We start from the raw sequence: 22,285 nt of genomic DNA on the forward strand, positions 1-22,285 counted from the left end.
CGATCATGTTTTACCCTTTAGCCTTATTTACAGTGATTCATGTCTTCATCATGGCATGTCCGTGTGCGCTCCCACTCCTCATGTGGTTTAGCTGATGTTGCAGATAGGGCTGTACCAGCCAATTAACTCCTCCACTATCGGAAGTGACACAACACTGCCACCTACTGGCGATGGGCATGAATGTCAAGCAACTTAAAGGTGAGGTCTTGTCATTTTTCAATGGTAAAATAACTTGTATGAAAAGTATCATTATTTTTGCAGTTTTGCTTGATGGCTGAACTAATGTCTTCTCCGTTGTCAATTCATTTTTGCAACACCCAGAAACTTTAAAAATGCAAAACAAAATGTATTCGTCTCATTTCCAAAGTAAATGCACAATGACTTTGAATTACCATTGAAGTCTCTCATGTTCACCAAGGCTGCATTTATTTGATTAAAAACACAGTAGAAACTGTAAAATATTTTTTCAATTTAAAATAATGGTTTTCTATTAGATTTTAGAAAAAGTTGAACACAGTTCTAATGCTTAATATTTTTGTGGAAACATTTCAGGATTGTTATTTATGAATAGAAAGTTCATAAAGGACAGCATTTATTTGAAAAAGTAAATACTTTTACATTTAGTTCATCCTTGCTGAATAAATGTATTTCAAAGCAACAACAACAAAAACTTACCCCAAACTTCACATATACTCTGCTACTGAATGATTACCAAATCTATATACCATTGTATTTGCATGGTATATTTAAAAAATATGATATATGATATGATCAGTATTAAATCAGTATTAAAAGAATATTGCCATGTTATAGTGTCTAAAAAAACAGGTACTTTCAGTGGAAGTAGAACTAAATAAAACTGAGAATTAAATTTTATCTATTACGCATTATGTGTCATGATTTACGCACATATGCAAAAACACGGCCCACCATCCCTAATCACAGATGTAAACACACTCATAAAAATGCAAGAAACTGTGAAGACATGTTGTGTTTATCAGCAAGCAGTGACTCACTATTAACGACAGCAGTTGCTAAGATGGCAGCCATGCCAGCCTGTTGTGGGAGGAGCTGGATCTCAGTGTGCAGAGCAGCGGGATACACAGGCTCCTCCTTCACTCGCACGCCGCGAGTCTGAGTCGCTGCCGAATGATCCGCTGTGGAGCAGGACAGCCTTGCCAGAAGAGCATCTCCACTGGACAGCTCCTGTGTCAGCTTACAGAATAACCCTCCTCCTGGAAAACAAACTGTCACTGTTAGACTCTCCATCTAATACGGTAGTGGATATGAGAGGTGTATGTGTTGTTGTTGTTTTTTTGTCATACCCTGACTGTAGATGGTGCAGTTTGACTCAGTGAGGCTTGAGGTCACAGGAACTCTTCTGAGCCAGCAGTCTGGCTCCTCACACTCCAGAGACATTACATGGCTCTAAAACACACAAAGGGAAAGAAAGAAAACAAGGTCAGCCTGCAATTTTAAAAGCACAGAGATAGAGGAGGATTCAGTGGGACACTTGCAGCAAATCCAACGGAGAGGTTATAAAAAAGACCCTATTTTACTAAAATGAAAGATATTTCTGCTTAAGATTTCTCATTTCCTTTCGAAAATTTTAAATGGGTTCCTTTGCATCTATTATACGCATGAAAGGACTTTGTCATCATGCAATTATCTGTCAATAATGCTGGAATATCTAACACAGTACTTTCCTTAGATGATTTGCTTAAAAAACTTTAAAGCTACATTGTGTAGGATTTTCTCCCATCTAGCGGTGAAATTGTATATGACTACCAACTGAATATTACTATCTAGCCCCTCCCATTCCGAGGGTGTTCTAACTCCTACGGTGGCCGTATTTTTTTTTTAAAATCTGCCGAGTCATGAGTAATCTCCATTAGTGTAAAAACGCAAAAGGTGAAGCTTGAATTTCCAGGTATGTCCCTCTTTGGCTAATGTATTTGCAAAATGGAGGCGCAACATGGCTTCCGCCATTCGAGCGACTCGCTCGTATGTATTATAAATGGCAGATTCTACGCTTACGTGAATACTTGATTAGTAGAAGTAATTATACATTGATGAGCACATATCATTTTAAGAAAACAAAGTGTTTTTTGCTAAGAATCAACTTAAAAAATTACACAGTGTAGCTTTAAACTGAATCCTGAAATGAAGTCAAATAAAAAAAATACACGATTAACTTATGAACATACAATTTCTCAAGAAATATCAAAGTAATATATACTTATTATATTTAATTAGTTTGCCTTAATTCTAAAGCATAGTACAGCCGTAAGGTTGAACCACTACTAATTCCTATATTACACTACTATTCCTAAATCTTTCAGCTGCCTATTCACTACAAAACCGCTTTTGAATTGCACTTTCCAAGAGAAAACCACCTGTTTATCTGAGACACTGACTTTTTTCAGCTTAAGAAATGGTTTTAAATTATGTTCAAAGAAATACAAAAAGCACATGCACATTTAATCCCTTCTTCCTGATACTGTGCCATTAAAATTCAGCATGCAGCATACCTCTTTTACCTTACAAGCAGACCTACACTTCCAGACCAATAAACAGTTTTTTAATAATTTAACTTCTGACCATAGGGGACTTGGCACAGGGACCCCCAGAAAATCTCAAAGGAAATTCACAAGAGCGGTAGGAAAGGGGATATCACGCGGGTATACTGGATCCATTTCAACTGAACATTTTCAGTAAACTAAACAGAGTATGCAAAGGTGGAAGTGTGTATTGGCACTGGCAGCTGGCAAATATCCTAAGAAACACACCTGGACTCTCCCACACAATCATTTCATTGTTCAGCTCAAGCATGCGTTAATATGTTTAATGGGAAATTGGCGGGTAATTTTCAATGTCAGATTTAACAGGTATTCACAGTGAGCAGCAGAACGACTGACAAAGTCTATCCCAATCCAACCACAATAAAGCCATTATATGGTGCTGATAACAGGCTGTGCATGAACTGAAGGGTTGATTTCAGGCTGAAATTCACAAAATTGCACGTCTCATTTAAGAGCAGATTATTTGAGTGTGACTGATCCATTCCACTAGGTGGCAGCATTTCTGCAGGCCAAGTTCATTAATAGCCTAATATGTAAGAAAAGATTCCCACTCCCACTCCGCTACACTAAGTTAAAGACATGCCCTTGGGGAGACTAGTCCTTACATCCCTGACATGCTACCAAATCAACTTTAAAGACAGGAGAAAATGAAAAAGACATTAGTTCAACTGTGTAAAGGGGGATAAAAAAGCCACCAGTCGAGAGGATGAGGAAAAGAGATGGGCCGCAGAGGAGGACAGCTGAAGGGTTTCTTTCTAAATCTGTCTGTTCTTGCCTGAAGATACAGTCCGTATTGTATTTCATGGGGAACTAGTGCTGATAAGGAGATAGGGCTCCTTTTGTTTTAATTTGAAACCCAATGCTGGAGCCGTCTGTGGCATAAGTGCTGCGTGCTTCTGCTAATTTGTTTCAGACTCATTTAACACGACTCGACTTTAAGCTTCACAAAAGGAGAGGGCAGCCTGGTCAGCCCTCGCCTTTGACAAAACACTTCCAGACAAACGCGCTCTCTAATTAAACACACACACATATTGACACACAGACAGATCCGCACACGGGGAGTAAAGTGAAGATGTAAATGGTTATGACCCATTGTGAATAGCGAACAAGAACCGGTTCAAAACGATCAAGACAAACACAGCGGGTCCTTATTTTTATTTGGAAGTGGCGAGGTGACCAGACATCATTCGGGCAAAAAATTAACGCAAGACTATGTAGAAAATGACCAATATTTCACAAAGACGCACACTGAATTATGTTGCATATAGGCAAAAATAAGTCTACTAAAAGTAACATCTGTTGTGACTTGCTAATTAAACATGTATTAAGATGATTATTTCTAACATTTTATTTTCCATTTAAGTATTAATTCTGAATCCTGCTTAAATGTATCTGAACATCATACCATTTATAAACCATGTTTAAGTTGAAACCAAATGTTAAAGACTGGGCAAACAGTGTTCACACTGTTTCGATTAAAACGAACCCTGGTGCGATTGCTCTGTTAATGCAGTTCATTTGAATAAATGTGATGTCACCCTGGTGCACACCAAACAACCACTAAGGTCCACTTCCAAACGAACTCTGGTGCGGTTCGAATGCTATGAACGCAACACGGACCAAAGACATGTAAACTAACCAAAAACAGCAATATGAGACCCTAAAAAGGACAGAATGCTCATGCACACCTGCTTTTACTCGTCATAGTCGTGATGTTGCCCATCACAGTTCAGTACAGGCATCAGAACAATGTCTTCTCGCAGAAGATCGTTTATGTGTGTGACGGAGGGATTCCTGCCGCTGTTTTGACTTCTTCACACATTTTATAAGCTCTTCACAAGTTCTCAGCTGGTCAAAGTACCATCATATGTAGCTACACACATACAACAAGCGCATTTATTCCAGCACACAGGATTGTTTTGGATGTTCGGTAAGTTCTGTCAAAAAATACGCAATACGTCATAAAAGCCGACCAATCTGGTTTAACCAAACCTTTAGGTTCAGTGTTAAAAATGCCAATCTGAACGCTAAGCGGACCAGGACTAAATCTGGACCATACGAACCAAGCAAACCAAACCGAAGTGTGAACACACCCTAAATGAGGCTCCACTTTGAAAGAGGAAACATTCTTGTTGTAACAGGTCTAAACGCAGGTGACATGTAGTCCTGTCACATCTGTTCAGCGTGGGTGGCTGAAAGACACTGTGGAGGAATCAGAAAGTAGACTATTGTGAAGGAGGAACGGCACATGTTTTAGAGTGTAACCCCGGTGTTGCTGAATATGCCCCCCACCCCCTCACACACAAGGAACTAGGGTACTTTGAGAACGGCTCTTTAAGCCCCACCGAGTGCGGAGCTTTGAGGAACAGTCTAAGCCCCCTCGTCCGAGCCCTGCTCCCTCATGAATATTAATGACGACGGCCGTGCTTTAATCTGCCTGATCCCCGCACTGCTGCCGCCGCCCTGATAGCGAATCTAATTATTTGGTCTGATATTAACCAGCCCCCTCCCTCCCTCCCTCTCTCCTCCTTACACACGCACGCCATCAGGAAAAGAGGTAGATGCACCTTTCCACACAAACACACACTTGTGCATCACCATCATACCACAACACCTTAAACACACTCTCACAGTCAAGCCTGGTGCGTGCCACTCGCGGCGTTATCGTTCTAAAAAACGTCCTCCTCTCGCTCTGATAAAAGTTGAATGCAAATGATTCTTGGACGATTTTCATTTTGCATTTTTTTTTCTCCTTTCGGTGGGGGGAAAAAAATATTTCGCCGTCTCCTTTAAAGAGAGAAATCTCTGTGACCCTACAGTATAAACCCCCTCTCTCCTGAGTCAAATCCATCCAGGTTTACAGAGACAATTAAAACCCAACTGACTGAACTCATCTTCCAGCCGCCAAAGGAAAGGCCGGTCTTTCTGACATTCTTAGAAATAATGTATGCGTCTCTGGAACGCACACTCCATATGCTTCGCATGTAAATGTTTAACGCATTAAACGGTGTGCAAATACACTAAAACCGATGCTCATTATGATAGTGCGGAACAAGGTTTTAAAAGGTGTTTGCTAAAGATATGACAGTATGTATCTCACAATGTGTAATCCTGCAGTGGTCTGTGACGCAACACCCTCCAGTGAAAAAAAAGAAGCCCTGGTGTGGACCAGTGCAAGGCATAAAAGAGCCATTGGTAAATGAGGCGTCTACTCATTGTTAATTGTCTCAATTTATTGAGAGTACTGAAGAAAAATGTTTGTTGACTTACAATACTCAATAATAAATATAAGAGGGAAAAGATGAATCCAAACTAAAGTTCAACGAAAATGACAAAAAAAAAAATCAAGAAGAAAATTATACAAAATAATTGATTCAATTAATCCAATCATAGTATGTTGGGGATTGATTTGCTGTAACTGAAAGAGCGAAGACTGGGGTCAGTCAGATTTTTTATGTTTTTGAAAGAAGTCTCTTAAGCTCATCACCAAAGCTGCATTTATTTGATCAAAAATACAGTAATATTGTAAAATATTATTACAATTTCAAATAATAGTTTTCTATTTGAATATATTTTACGGTAAACGTGAATTTTCAGCATCATTACTCCAGTCTTCAGTGTCACATGATCCTTCAGAAATCATTCACATATGCTGATTTGGTGCTCAAGAAACATTTCTTATTATTATTATTGCCAATGTTCAAACCAGCCGAATGCAATGTACTAAACAGTATCTAAACCAGAAAATTTGTAAAACGTGATCATAACCAGGCATATTCTGGGGGCCCTTAAATCATTCCCACATTTCACACCATCAGTCATAGCCCTGATAGAACAAAAATTTAATTTTTCTGGATTAAAATGATGTCACTTCAGATTACAATGGACTAAAATGGATACAATAGAATGAAAAAAATGGGAAAAACGTCTACGACTAAAATGAAAACTAACCCTGCTCCCACTGTATGTTTTTTCAGTACCGGTCCTCTCTACCTCTCTTTCTCATTTTTCTGCTTTTTACTCCGCCGTTATCTTCTTCTGTTCCTGTTTCTCTACTATCTCCACCTTTATCCCTCTCCTCATCTGTCCATATCCCTCTTTTCATGCTCCGCCACACTCTTTGTCTCCATCTCCTTCTCGCTATCTATTCCTCTCCATATCTCTCCACACATCCCTTTCTCACTTTTTCAACCCCTTCTCCCAATCCTATCCCTCTGTCTATCCCTCTCTCAATCTCCTTTCCACAGGAAATGGTTTCTTTCCCAAAAAGGGGGGTGGGGGGGTGGAAAAGGGGTTCATACTGTCCCAAACAAAGAGGTCAGTGTGTGAATCCTCCAAAAATACAGAGAAGAAAAGGAAGGGCGATAACAATCAGAAACCTTCTCTCATCCGCCTCTCTCACACACATATCCTTTTTTCCCCTCTCCTTTTCTCCATCTTTCCCTTTTTTTTCAGGCCTCGTTCACACACATACAACCGAAAGCACTTACGCACGTGTATTCCTATGTATGAAACCCAAAGCAAATAGCAGCACATCTCCACCTGCACATCCCTCCAAGAAAACAGCATCCAGGTGAGATGAGCAGCATGCAAATGACATGTAAAAATGGGAAACTGTGATACTTAAAAAGGTGCGATAAGAGATTTGAAAATGAGGCACTCTTGGAAAGCGGGCTCCTGATCTGCCGGTGATCGGGCTCGGAGATAGAGGAAGGTTTCCTCTCTCCACTCCCCACCCATTCTATCTCTCTCTCTGTCGTTTTCTCCACCGTAAAGCCTGCAAATACAAGTACATGACGATGCAAACTGTACGTCTTTAAACATAGGCTTATCTGAAGTGATGAGGGTTGTTGCTTCCCAAAAAAATATATTTTATTACTCAGTATTTTTGTGTGTATGTATGTGCATATATATATATATATGTATATGTATGTTGTCAAGATACTGGAATTTCCAACTTCGATATGATACCTTGAAATATATCGATATTCTATACCATTTTTGATACCACAGTGAAAACTGCAATATATACCACCATACATATAATTTATCTCATAATTTTTTGATAATGTGGGCATTTTTAAATACAGATTAATGCTTACAATTAAAGTTACAAAAGTTATTCAGTCAAGAGCAGAGATTGATTTTCTTTGTCTTTGGTTCTTTGATTAACCTGACAGACAGCAGCAGAATTATTAGGCTGCTATCACTTTAAGAGCGTATAAACAGATCCAATATACTGTTACACTATGCGTTTTCTCGCAACTATTTTTGTTCCAAAACAGACTGTATTTACCTGAATACTCGGCAAGATAGGCATTGTGACATCATTTTGTATGTATTTGACCATTTAAGCGCAATAACCCACGAAAAATAAGTCAATTTGGTTCTCGCGAGCTGTTTGAGAGGCGGCTTCGAGAGCTCCACTTACGGTATATAGATCAGTGGTGCACACGTTTTAGGTGTGAGCGCGAAACCTGCGGGAATAAGTAAAATAATGCGCAATACAAGCACTATTTTACCGTAGTGAATGATACTGCAGAAAAGGAGTATCTATCTATCTATCTATCTATCTATCTATCTATCTATCTATCTTATTAATATAAAAAAATGTATTAAACCACAACACAAAAACACAAAATAGTTTTTTGTAAAATCTCTTTATACTTTTTGCCTGTTTTATTAAATTCACATTTTTATTTTTATTTTTTTGCGAGTTTCTATTCAAACATTTCCTTTTGATGTTCCTATTCCGCCACATTTCTGCACTTGTGAGTGGAGAGCAGAGAAGTCCACAGGTGCCAATGTGTGATGCTCTCAATTGGACTCCCATTTGAAGCTTGACTTGCTTTCCCTTTTATCATTATGCAGATAATTGAGAGAGCCAATAATTAAGGGTATTCATGCATTCCTTGCAGGGAAAAGCATGTGTAGCGAGGGGTAACTCTCTGAGATCACTCTACTGACAGATGTAGATAAACCAGAGATTGGGATGAGGGTAAACAAACCCTATTGGTGCGAGAAAGAAGGGTGGGCGAGAGAGGAAAAAGAGAAAGATGAAGAGCGCTCACCTTCACGTGTCCTTTGTGGGGTGGCAGAGAGGGGGGGAAAGTGGGGCTACACCCAAAAAAAGTGGGCTGGAGAGCAGTGGGTGGCGGGGCTTATCTGAGCAGTTCTCCTGGAGAGATTATTGGGGGATTAGTTGGGACGCTTGTTTCTAAAACATGATGAAAAGGCGCTCGGTGCATGATAACGCTTTGAACTCCCCACCCGCTACCATCGTGCCTTCGGGCGGCGTTCCACGAAATAACAGGAGAGGCGAAGTGGAAAGAACAATGGCGACGTGGTAGTGGAAGTCGTTCTGCACTTGTTTGTAACTAGCGATTAGCGGACGTTTTTTTTAACCACCGAAAGTCTGACTGACAGTTCTACTCATGTCAACATCAAAAGTAGGCTAATCACAGCAGCAATGATATGTCCTTACATGTTTACAGTATATGAATACATTAATGTAAAATATTGTTATAATATCAAATATAATACTTTACCGTTCAAAAATGTGTTTTTTTTTAAAGAAATTTATATTTTTATTCAACAAGGATGCATTATTGATCAAAGACTTTTGTTACAAACGATTTCCACTTTAAATAAATTGTGTTCTTTTGAACTTTCTATTCATCAAATAAATCCTGAAAAAATTGTATCATGGTTTCCATAAAAATATTAAGCAGCACAAATCTCACTGACCCCAAACCTTTGAATGATAGTATATATTATAACACTATACAATATGCATAATATTGTATAAGAGTACATAATATATTAATATTATCCATAAATCTGATAATATTGTTAAGTGAAGATGTTTTGATAAATAAATAAAAAAACACCAAATGTCCTGCCAAACAATATACAGTTATCCTAAAAAGTATTAGAACAATTGGCCAATTCAGACACACTTAAAAATGTCTAAATATAATTACATTAGGAAACAAAATAACAAATCATGCTCATCTGTAAACAAATTATGCTAGAGCTAACTTGACTTTTCCTAATAATTTTTTTGATCCCTCAAAATCAGTCTCTTGGTTTATTATGTGAACCAAAAACATTCATACATTTTAAAACGTTTACACATTTTAAGTGTCCAAACATGTTTTGAGTCTAGTGTCTTATGTTGTCATAACACAGGTGTGTGCATAACTGCTATTTCCCAAGTAAACGTATGTAACAGCATTAACGGATCAGTATGGAAACTGTCAATTATCCAAAACAACTGTAAAACTTTACGAAATCAGGAACCTGAATGAAGACAACTGAACACAGAGACAATTGTTCATATAAGCTTTTTCAGTCTTTGAGTTATGAAAGACATATTCAAATAGATACAATGTTATGGCTGTTTTGTAAATATGCAAATTAAAGATTTACATAAAACAGATAGCTATTAGTGATAATAAATACAAAAGGACCTGTTAGAACAGGACGCTTTACATAAAGTATGTAGGCGTTAAGATTTTACGAGAAGCTTCTCTAAACATCTTAATGCCTATGAATTTCTCATGGACAGTACAAATAAACAAGATGTGAATTAGATGTAGTAGTCTTGAATGACCAAAACCAATACAATGTGCGATATATATCGTCTTCGGTAATATCGTAATTGTTGTTTTAATGATGTGTGATCTGACATTGAGTATTTCCATTACTTTACAAAAACACACCTAGAGAGCACACAAACACTATACGTGATGTGCATTTAGAGTCCACGCTTTCGCTCCGTGATTTAGTCTATTAAAATGCATTAAGAATGCCCTCAATATTAAGAATAAGGGGGCAAAAATAACTCTGTATGTCTTTTATATTTATTTCATTTAATATAGTTAATCAATATCACACAAAGCTTTTCAAGCTTTGAATATTTAATGACTACAATAGTAATTTCTCGCTAGAAATAACATCACGTGGAAAACGCAGTCAATGACTCACTCATTAGCAGTGACCTGCTTCCACCTACTGGTGGTTTGAATTTCTCATTTAGAGTATCTTTTAATTTTTCAAATAATTTCAGATATCAATATTCAATGCTTTACGTTTAAAACATCAAAACAACATATATGCATTTGTAACTGCAGGTTAAATGCATTCATGTCCCTCTGAGCTGCATTAAACAGTCTGTGTACTTGCGTCAAAATGCCACTTCACATGCTGCTTCTGTTTCCTCTGCATTGTTGATACATATTTCATTTGATTGGTAACAACCCTATTGTGTCTTATTCTAATTGAATTTATTGATTAAATGTAAGAATTTGACACAAAAGATTGATGCATTTAATTAGGTTACAAACGTCTTAATAAAGGTAAAAATCGATTTAAGCTTATTGCAAAAGTTAATTTCTGTCCACTGCATTTCTGCGAACTGACCACCACACAGAATATGAAGAATATCAATAACTTTTAGGAGTCAGCTGTCCACGGCAGTCCTAAACCTGGTAGCAAGTTAACAATAAACACACTCAGCAAAATATTGTCTAATTATCGTCATTGATAAAATCCCAGAAAATATCGAGACATCATCTTATGTCAATATCGCACGCCCCTAGTATGAAAGTGTATCTTGTAAGAAATACAATATCATGCTTGATTTTAACTCATTTACAAATAGCACACTTTGCTTTAACCCAACCCATTTCATATCTCACAACGCTCAGATTAAACTCTAGGACAGGGAGACGGAGAAATACACAAGTACAGTCTTGACCGGACGGACCCTGACACCCGGTGACCCCAGCAGCTCCAGACTCAGGAGGATGTGGAGGGACGGCGAGAGATGCCGTAGGAATGTGAGATTCGACACACTATCTCTGCCAGATACACACTCCTTCAACGAAGTGATAGCGGAGCGAGAGCAAACGCGATAGAATGCGAATGTGAAAGTTCTGAGCCGAAAATCATCAACAAAGCCCTGCCTCGATAACGAGATTTTATTTTTTTGTAAAAAGAGAGAGAGAAAAAAAAGAGGAAGGGAGAGAGATTAGGAGGAGGTGAAGGAAAGGTGCAGGGAGGGGAGGGAGCGCGGGGTGCACGGCCTTAGAAATTCTCATAATAAATGAAATCTTAGAAATGAGAGCCTATCAAGTAGAAATCAATCACTGGGGTTTGTTGTCCAAGAGGATGGCGCCATACTGAGATAAAAGAGAAGCGTCCGTCTGGGGGGTGGGGTGGGGGGGTCTAGCCAATCACGTGCAGGAACGGCCGAGCGCAGTTCAGGGGAATAAAGATGACACTCGCTCAAAACCTGCACTTCCATTTGCATACACCCATACTCCCGTGGATTACTCCTCACTTTGAATCAGTGCAAAGCAGCCGTCTGCTCATTCATCCTCAATTTAATAGGTTAGCGCCAAGGGGGGTGGATGATAAATTCAATCCCGTTTTACTTAATACACAATACATTTCACTGACTACCTAACTCTTGAATCAAACCAGTTTGGAAAACATGCAACATTTTGTATGCATCCATCTTCTATGGAAATCAGCCAAGCGAGGAACTCTGCCTGTGTGTAAAAATGTGTATGGATCTGTGTTATCTTTAAAATAACTGGCCTGAGCCAGGGAACCTCTCCCAGAGCTGACATCACATGATCATCAGATGGACCTACAGCACATGACTGATACTCTAATACAACACAAGGCTACAGTATATGGTAACGTGTCCAAAAAACACTGTTTTGTAATCAACTCCAATATGGTAATGACATATTATTTGTTTCTAACTATAATGTTAGAGTTATGATTGAACAGAAGTGGGATAGGAATCTTAACCAAATATCCTCATGACATGATCGCTGACCCCTCACCCTTACCTCATTGGCCGGTCCGTCTGTGGTCTCTCCTGATTGGATGCTGCCAGAAAACGGACCCCACACGGTGTCACCTGACAGGTCCCTGAGGGCCACGACCTTGAAGTCATCAGCACTGCCGCTTAGCATAAGATCATCTGTTTACACACAGTGGGAGAAAGAGTGTAAATATAGCAGCACAACAATTAAAAGGAGTGTTCGTTTGGTTTTTTTGTTGATCACTAAAGTCATAGCTATTGCTCATACTTAAAAGAATAGTTCACCCAAAAATGACAATTCTGTTATCATTTACGCACCCTCAAGTTATCCCAAACCTGTATGAATTTATTCTGCTGAACACAAAAGAAGATATTTTAAAGAAGAATATGGGGAAAGGGGAAAAACAATGGAAGTCAATTGGGCCAATCAACTGTTTGGCTAGACATTCTTCAAAATAATTTATTTTGTGTTCAGCAGAAGAAAGAAATTCATACAGGTTTGGGGGCGGGTAAATTATGAGAACATTTTCATTTTGGGGTGAACTAATAAGTAGGGAAGAACCGATATAAAAATGATATCTGATAATTATTTTCATGTTATGGATGATAACCGACAAATGGTCACCATTAACATTTTGTCTAAATAAATAACAAATAAAACACTAAAAACCAATAGGCATCAAAAATGTATAGTATACAGCATGAAAGATAACATTTAAAAGTGTTATTAAATTTGTAGCGATTCTAAAGATTAACTTTCAGTGAGAATTAGATAATGTAAAAGATAAATCTATGTTTCTAGGTAAATGTAAAAAAAAATCCTATATATATATATTCAACAAATAATTAAAATGAGGGGACACAAATATGTTTACGTTTCTAAATAACTTGAAGTGAACATTAGATTTAAAAAATAAATAAATAACATAATAATGATTAATAATTGAAAGAATAATAAATAAATAATGATACAGATGAAAAAGATCCCACAGGAGGGATGAGCCATATCTAGGAACCAGAATACCAGAGACTTCGTTGAGCCAGCAAGCAACAACCTAGCAATCACATAGCAATGTGCAAAAAACAACAACACTCAGAACACCTTAGCAAACCCATTTCTATTCAGTCTTTATCCTTAGTATCAATTCAAAAGCAGACTACCAAGTCTAGTACCACTAGGGGGAGTTTGGCGCTCACTGAGCAGTGACACTGGCCCAAAACAGGGACAACTTCTGTACTTCCTATTAGAGATAAGTGCAGTGTGATGGGAGTCAAGGCTTTGGTGAGTCACAAACGCAGGCCTAACACAGGAACAAACACAGGCTCCACAAATAGAGATATGACATAGCTGACACAAAACCCAACCGTTCACTCAACCTAGTATTTATGTTTAATAATAATACACATTTATTAGAAAAGCTCTTGTCCCCGCTACAGTTGGTAACTTTAAAAGTAAAGTCGCTGGAGAAGCCGACCTGTGGTGGTGCTACAGTCCATTCCAGCATCTTCATCCCAGTACAGCTCTGTTTAACTACCCCCTCCCCAGCAGCCTCGCTTTTGGGGGTCGGGCTAAAGTGCTGGGGCCGATAAGAGTGTTTGTCTAACACTCTCCATGTCAAAACACTCATCTATCTTCTCTGTATCTATCCCCACCAGAGAACAACAGACAGACGCTGATAAAATGGCTTTCCCACAGCCAAGACGTGGAGCGGGGGAGGGCGTAAGGGAGAGAGAGGGCAACAGGAGCGAGAGGAGAGGGGTACATAGGTGGAATGGGACGGATGCTGGACAGAAACAAGTCACCAGTGAGAAAGAGACTTGCCAGAAAATAGGGTTTTTCCTGAGTCAAAAATGGTCTCGAGCACAGTCATCAGTACAAAGTAGTTTGCAATACGTTTATTCATAAAATAAAATATGATCACGTCAGGACAGATCATAAAACAAAATGCTTAGAACTGTTTTATACTTCAAATTCTGTAAATTGATATGTAAAAAGTGACAAAAACAGTGACAAATTTATTTAAAGTAATATTACGAAAAAGTGGCAGGTCTATTATTTTGCATTTACACTCATTTGACATATAATATCAGATTGTATTGTTCCATCCATTGCTATGGTTATCACTGTCAATCAGATTCAATTGCACATTTAAATACAGTTGTCAATCCTTTGCTATAGTATAGTTAGCAGCATGAAAATATTATACAAAGCCATTACGATCACTGAAGCTGTGAGGAACACAAAGCTGCACTCTTGCGAAAACTCTCGTCATAATCATTGAACCGGCCTATTCTGTGCACTGACATTTGACATCATGTTTATACTTTGTCGGTTATAATGAAAAGATTTGAGAGCGTGCAGATCACCCTGAACAAAATCTCAAGCCGTTTGGATTGGTGTTCTGACTAACTTAAACACATCTGATGTGCCATTGCGTTCACACACTTAACAGATATGTATGCGAGTACTTTTCTACAACACTCAAAAACACGTTGTGAATCGAAACCTTTGACACTCTTCACAGAGCACTTATGCAAACACTCACGGGACCGTTTAAAAACAGCCGGCTATCAGAGGGTACCAGTACAGCAGAACAGCAGGTATCATCACATTAAAATGATCAAATATATATTTGCCGGGACAAAGATTCATTTTAGGTGCCGTCAAAATATTTTCAATGCAAAGCATTGTCTAAAAGGCAGTATTAAATGATTAGTTATAAATCAGTCGGTGGTGGGTTTGGTTCATTATTAATGAGAGGCTGGGCCTCTATCAGCGGTCTGAAGTCCAGTGTCATACATCCGCAGGAGAGAGTCAATGACTCCTATCTATTGCATGTCTTCTAATCTAAGCCCAGCATCAGTACCCACCCTGACCTCTCACATGACCCAATCTTATCACTGCAGCAGACATTATTACCAATATATCACTGGCATAATTCCTACATAAGCAATTCCTACACCATCTGTGCTCAGCAGATGGTGACTGCCAACAGGTAGAGTCAAATCTCAAAAGTCTGAATTAGTGAATTCAACAGAAAAAGGTCCAGGTTAACAAAACAAACAAAGAAAACGATTTTAAGACCCTTTAAATTGTTGCATTTTTAAAGTGGCAATTAAGCCCATTTTACCCAAAATTCTCAATACCAGATGTTTTTTCTTTTACTCTCAAAAGTGATTCTCAATAGAATCTATACAAAATTCCTGTATAGCAATGACAAAAAAAGTTTTAAATAAAACTTTCAAAGTGTAAAAATGAAGACAAATATATCCAATAAAATATATGAATTCATTAATTAATAATACATACTACTTCTATTGATAATAATAATAATTATATAATTTGACATTAATAATAAGTAGACTATTATAAGTTTTAACAACACATGAAACATGGTAATATTAAATGCTATACATAAAACAATATTAAATGTATAAATAAATAAATAAATATATTTTTTGTTGTTGGAATAATTCAGTATTTACTGTAAATGATTTATTCGTAAACATAATTGTTTTCAAAAAAATGTATGTGCCCTCTTTATCTTTAATCCAAATAACTTCCCCTCCCCCTTTCAGCGACATCGCTTCTCTGATGACGTGGCATGAGGGCGGGACAACCTGTCACTCACATGAGATTGACCAATAGCAAACCACAACAATTCAACCATCCAATCAATTCCCGATGAACAAAATCAAGTCCCGCCCTACACTCTATCTTGTACAAGAAGCCATTTCACTCAGATATAAACGTCACAATAGGGAAGAAAAAACTATCACAGCTATCTGAGTGAAATGGCTTCTTGTAAATAAATACTGAATTATTCCAAAATAGGAATTGTCCATTTTGATTTCATGGTGACTTTAAGTAGACAGTTCTGCCACAACTTTCCATCAAGCTAATTGTTCTCAGGGCCTCTGCTGGACAATTTACAATTTACGTGAACAACCCGAACAGCTTCTCTCTAGACCAAGAAGTCTTATCTTTAAAACCCTACCATTTTCCCACACAATACACTGACACAATTGTGACGCTGCCCTTGTGTTAGGCCATAGCAACTCCCCTACAATAACCCCCATCAACCTTATCGATAGCTCTGCGTGACTGGTTCCCAAAAATATACGCCACTCTTATCGATAGCGATGAGTCCACACAGCTCTTATCAATAGCTCTACACACTGGCAGTGTCCACACAGCGCCTTATCAATATGACTGCCTCCGCAGACACCAAAGCGGCCAGTGTGCAATATAAAAAAGAAAATCACCCCATCATTAACACAACACCATCAGACAAAACACAGACATAAAGAAAGAAAGAAAGAAAGAAAGAAAGAACGAAAGATAGAAGAAAGGATGAATTCAGCTGCATAACATACTAGAGGGAAACATTCTACAAAAGAGCAATTCTCGAGCAGCAGCAGTGCGGTAAACACCCTGAAGGCAACGCAAATCACTCAATGGTGGGAGTTGAGCAACTAGTCGTACTAACAGTTATCACAACCATGTGCTTCCTTTTAAAGAGGACTCAAAAAATCTGTCATTAATTACTCACCCTCATGACGTACCAAACCTGTAAGACTTTTGTAAATCTTCAGAGCACAGATGAAGATCTTTTTTATGAAGTCTGAGAGCTTTCTGTCCCTCCGTTGAAAGCTACGCAACTACCACTTCAATGCTTCAAAAAGTTCATAAAGAGATCATAAAACTAATCCATATACATTGAGCGGTTAAGTCCAAATTTTCTTAAGAAACATGATAGCTTTATATGATGAACAGATTGAATGTAGGCTTTTATTCACATATAAAAACATTCATCATCTCACACATCAGTTATGATAAACAGAAGCTCAAGCATGTTTGCTTGACGTGCGAGAACCGATGAGGTTCGTTCTCGTGTTAAGCAGTCAAGTCAAGTCAAGTCAAGAATATTTGTATAGCGCTTTTCACAATACAGATTGTATCAAAGCAGCTTCACAGTATTAAATTAAAATAATAATAAAACGTCCATGTTTGGTAATGCTAATCAATAGTATTATTGATTGATTCATTAAATTGAACATCCCCAACTGAGCAAGCCAAAGGCAACAGTGGCAAGGAAACGAAAAAAACTCCATCAGGTGACCTAATGGAGAAATAAAAAATCTTGGGAGAACCCAGGCTCAAAGCAGCCGTTTGAGCTTCCGCAAGAACCAATGTAAGTTTATGTTCACTGATCAAGGTTTATATGTGAATAAAAGCCTACATTAAATCTGTAAATCTGTAGAAGCCTACATAGTCTCTTCAGAAAATTTGGACTAAACCAATTCGTATGGATTAGTTTGACGATCTCTTTATGAACTTTTTGAAGCGTCAAAGTGGTAGTTGCGTAGCTGACAACGGAGGACAGAAAGCTCTCAGATTTCATCAAAAAGATCTTCATTTGTGTTCCTAAGATGAATGAAAGTCGGGTTTGGAATGACAAGAGGGTGAGTGATTGATGATGACAGAATTTAAATTTTTGGGTGAACCTTAAAGGATAATTCCGGTATTTAACAGCTTGAGTCTATATTGTAGTTTGTTTTGGATGAACAAGAGTGGTGGACAACATTTTTTTGATAATGGTTCCTCTCTCTCGAGTTTTTGACTATAATAGAATTGGCCATGGACCCATTTAACATTGGAGTCAATGGCCATGTCCGAAAATGTCATTAAAACAGCCAATAATGTTCGTTTACAAAACTGTTAAACTCACCGAGTGGTTAGTGGTGTTCGTTGATGATTATAAACAATATATCGTTGCAATATATGATTCCAATCCGTTTATTTTGCTATAGTGGAACTATTTTTTCAGACACTTCACAACTGTGTAACTTCCGCTCAATATTTGAATCTGAAGCGTTAGCACACTCCCGACCACTTGATGGCGATAACCGATGTTTATGTCTCGCGGGACACTCACGGTCACAGTCGAGTTCAACTTCATATTGCACTGGTCAGTGGTCACGTCTTTCAATATTTTCAAGGTTTTGTTTGTTTATTTCGCTTACTCTCCCGGAGCACAGTTGCTCTGCTCGCTAGCCTTATGAGAAACGGAAGCGAGCAAAAAGACTACATCGACCAAATGTAAACAGCCCCCTTTCCGTTTCCAGTAGCGCATTTATATTAACGAGCACTCAGTCCTTCAACAGAATTCAATGGGATTTTACAAAATGACGAATAAAACACGACAGAAACTGTATTTCGCAACACTTTTTGTTTCTGGAACATCAACTAACATCACTAATCACTCGGTGAGTTGCACAGTTTTGAAAACTAATGTTAAAGGTTGTTTTAATTACATTTTCGGACATGCCCATTGACTCCAATGTTAAATGGGTCCATGGCCAATTCTTTTATAGTCAAAAACTCGAGAGAGGAACCATTGTCAAAAAAATGTTGTCCACCACTCTTGTTCATCCAAAACAAACTACAATATAGACTCAAGGGGCCCTATCTTGCACCCAGCGCAATTGACTTTGAACACCGACGCATATATCATTCCTATTTTGCACCCGCGCACAGCGGACTTTTCCCTCCACAGACGCACGTCGGTAAATTAGGGAATGAACTTGCGCTCGCGGGGGCGGTTCAGCGCAAAGAGGCGGCGTGTTCCGGCGCAAAACTTCCATGGTGCTATTTTCCAGTTTTAGAAAGCAATTGCGCCACTGACTAGGAAAAAAACAGTCTAAAGACAGTGGCACGTTGCGCGTTAGTGATATGGTATTTTAAGGGCGCGTGCTTGGCCATAATGTTAACGCGCATCCACTTTGATTCTCTAATATAAACAGACGCAGCAGTTTTCATTTTTGCAAATCATACATTATTACAAGGAAAAATATTAAAACACGAGGGAAATCGTTGTTGTGTCCGTGAAGATGAGAAAAAGATCTATCTAGATTTAAAAAAAAAAAAAAATCTAGATTAGGCTACACATTTACCCAAATTATACGCCTGTTTAACCAAAGCTAATTTGGGTGGGTTTCTCCCATCATCCCCATTGTCACTTATCTGTGTTTTACGGCCCTGACGAGAACGTCGGTCTCCTCGGCTGTGAACCGCTACTGGCGTGCGCTGGCAAATCCGCCGTTATAATATCAATCCGCCATGGAACAAGCGCGCCTGCTCTTAAAGGGAATGTGAGAGGATGCTCTGATTGGTTTATTTCACGTTACACCCAAACCACACCTATGAATAATGAAGCTACTTCAGACCAACCCCTTTTACATTTGCGCCAGGCGCAAGAGTCATTTATCCCGCCGGGAAAAAAGCAACAGCGCCGGGATCCGCCCACAAAGTTACTTGCGCTTTGCACCTTGACACTTGCGTTTCAGATCGTTAAAATAGGGCCCAAGGTGTTAAATACCGGAATTATCCTTTAAGGAAACCCAACCAAAAAAACTCCCTGGGGTCCAAAATGTCCTTCTTAAAACAAACAATTCTAAATGAACATGTTTGTGTTTTACTTCTTACATCATTTGCATGGATGTGTTGTATATGCAGGACGGGGTTTTTGATCCCAGATATTTTGATTAAAGTTGGCAGTCAGGGTTATGGGGAGTCAAGAAAGAAGAATGCGGGTAAAAAAGCTCAAACTGCCATAAAAGAGACATGTAATTACCAATCTCACAGAATCCAGTGGAAAACGGTTACTGATGGGCTGTGGCTTTAACTTTGCGCTCTGGGAGTCGTATGTGTAAAACCCACACACAGACAAACACAGAGAGGGGAATTGAATAAACAGTTGCAGAATTACATCACGCAAACATCCCAGATTTTCCAATCATGTTGCGATCATTACCTGCTGCATTATTACTACTATTATGCTAAAACAACTAGGGATGCATAGTACATCGGTACCATTTTGGTAAAGGACAATATTCAATATATTTAGCCTAATTGTGCATGTGTCATTTCCCTGTTTTTACATTTAGGTCGCCTTTGCCGTCATCTAATACTCACTTAAATCTTTAAAAATCACTACTAAATTAATCACTTTAAATGTAATGTTTCGAAAATCTGAACATGAATGTTCATTTTTCAAGGTGTACATTATAATGTTGTGATACCTAAATTCACTAGTAGCATTTAAAATTATTGATTGGAGTTATTTTTTTAGACAAAACAGTATAGAATTTTAATATCAGCCAATTATCAGTAATTAGACATGACATGATAAATTATTGTCAGCTATGTAATATTGATGGTATCCACCAGGATTTAAACATCAATGCATCCCTAAAAACAATGCATGGAATTAACAAACACTGTGAATTCTCCTCTCCATATAATTTGATATTTGTCAGGTAACGGCCTAATACTTAATTTCCCTTTTAGCTTTAACCTTATCAGACATGTTCCTGAAAAACACAATCATCCTCATATTCTCATAACCGCAACATTGAGCGAGTTCATATTTTAAAGCTCCAATGACTCCTCTTTGTTGGCTAAAAAGAGCATGTAGTTATCCAGTCGGGCTCTATTCAGGTTTTCCGTAGCTCTTTGGGCTTCTCTATCAGGACTAATTGATTTTTAAAAAGACTATTGTTGATATCAAATGAGGAGATCGCTCCACGGCCATTGATTTTTTGACACAGTACAACAGGAAATCTTTATCGGAGCCACACTCCGACCCTACGCTAATAGGTGGGGTTTAACCTCTGCTGAATGACAAATCCCACACTTTCCTAACCCATAAAGAGTGAAAATAGAGTGTGTAAGCGTGTTTGTCAGCGAGCATGAGTGTAACACAAGTAGAGGAGTGGCTATTCAGTAGTTCATCAGCAGTGATCCACACACACACACACACACACACACACACACACACACACACACACACACACACACACACACACACAGAGAGAGATAACTCACCCAAGCGTCCGTGGGTCAAAGAGTTCGGTTGAGAAGATACAAATTTCTGGGATAGGCATCGTATATTCAGCACGGCATCATTTCCATTTTACCCTTCTTTTGCTGGGTAGAGATAAGACACCTGCGTTCGCCACTCTCATCAGATGAGCTTCAACAGAACTTTATCAATGACATTTACTACTGTTTACACAACTAATTTCTCTTAACTGTACTTCTGAACTTTTATCTGACCAACACAAGGCCTGGAGAAGAGCTGATGCCAAACAGCAAATATGCAAAGGGGTAGGGAAGATGAACTATGCTTAAATAGAAAGCGTTGCAAACTGCTGCAAAGATGTGGCTTTGAAGACACACGCCTGGAGAAACAAATAAAGACTGTGAGTTGTATATGTTAGATTCCACTATGGAGAAAAATGTGATGTGCTGGAGAGAGTTTATAGCAGAAATGAGGGAAATGCAGGTCTGATGGGCGCAATGAGAAATATATTTAAATCTAATGTTTGGCCAAGATCATTTAACCAGATGCAAGGAACCAAGAGGATAACTACTGTAAGAGACAGCTAAACAAACCGTTGTGTAATGAATCATGCTAGATCATTCAACTTTAGCCTATACCTAAAGCATCCACTTATCTAAAACAAAAAGAAAGCAACAAGTAAGTCTCTACTGATCTCAAAACACAAGGAGATCACCTCAAAATAGGACAGTTTTGTCCTGTTTTTTAAGGGGTCAGAAACTATGGTTTAGTTACTTCACACTCCTGAACTATGATTTGCTACAGAGACATTCGTTTTTGGAGAGTTTTAGATTGGACAAAAATCTGTGTAGTGCAAGATGAGCCTTCAGTTTTTGTGGTCCATTTTCCTTCACGTGGATGTACATTTTAAATGCGTATTTATCTGCTAAAAAGGATTTTAGCTTAGAAAAGTAGATCGATTTGCTTCTTAGCTAATAGACACATAACTCCATTAA

The 22,285-nt window shown here is 38.4% G+C and overlaps 1 protein-coding gene across 3 annotated transcripts in view; it reads right to left on the reverse strand.

Annotated features, from left to right (window-relative positions):
* zfpm1 (zinc finger protein, FOG family member 1) overlaps window positions 1-22,285 on the reverse strand; it is an 88,487-nt gene that overhangs the window by 6,934 nt on the left and 59,268 nt on the right. For 2 of the 3 annotated variants that reach the window (XR_013798483.1, XM_079620060.1), the window contains exons 4-6: window positions 12,449-12,582; window positions 1,326-1,428; window positions 1,017-1,235 (exon numbers count right to left, since the gene is read on the reverse strand). Coding sequence is in view for 2 of the 3 variants with exons in the window: in XM_079620060.1 (XP_079476186.1) it covers window positions 1,017-1,235; window positions 1,326-1,428; window positions 12,449-12,582 (456 nt within the window). In the remaining variant the exon portion in view is untranslated. Of the gene's footprint in view, window positions 1-1,016; window positions 1,236-1,325; window positions 1,429-12,448; window positions 12,583-21,313; window positions 21,581-22,285 lie in introns of those variants that run through there. The other variant, XM_079620061.1, reaches the window with a different exon arrangement.

Source organism: Phoxinus phoxinus (genome assembly GCF_949152265.1).
Source record: "Phoxinus phoxinus genome assembly, chromosome: 8".
Classification (NCBI taxonomy): Eukaryota; Metazoa; Chordata; class Actinopteri; order Cypriniformes; family Leuciscidae; genus Phoxinus; species Phoxinus phoxinus.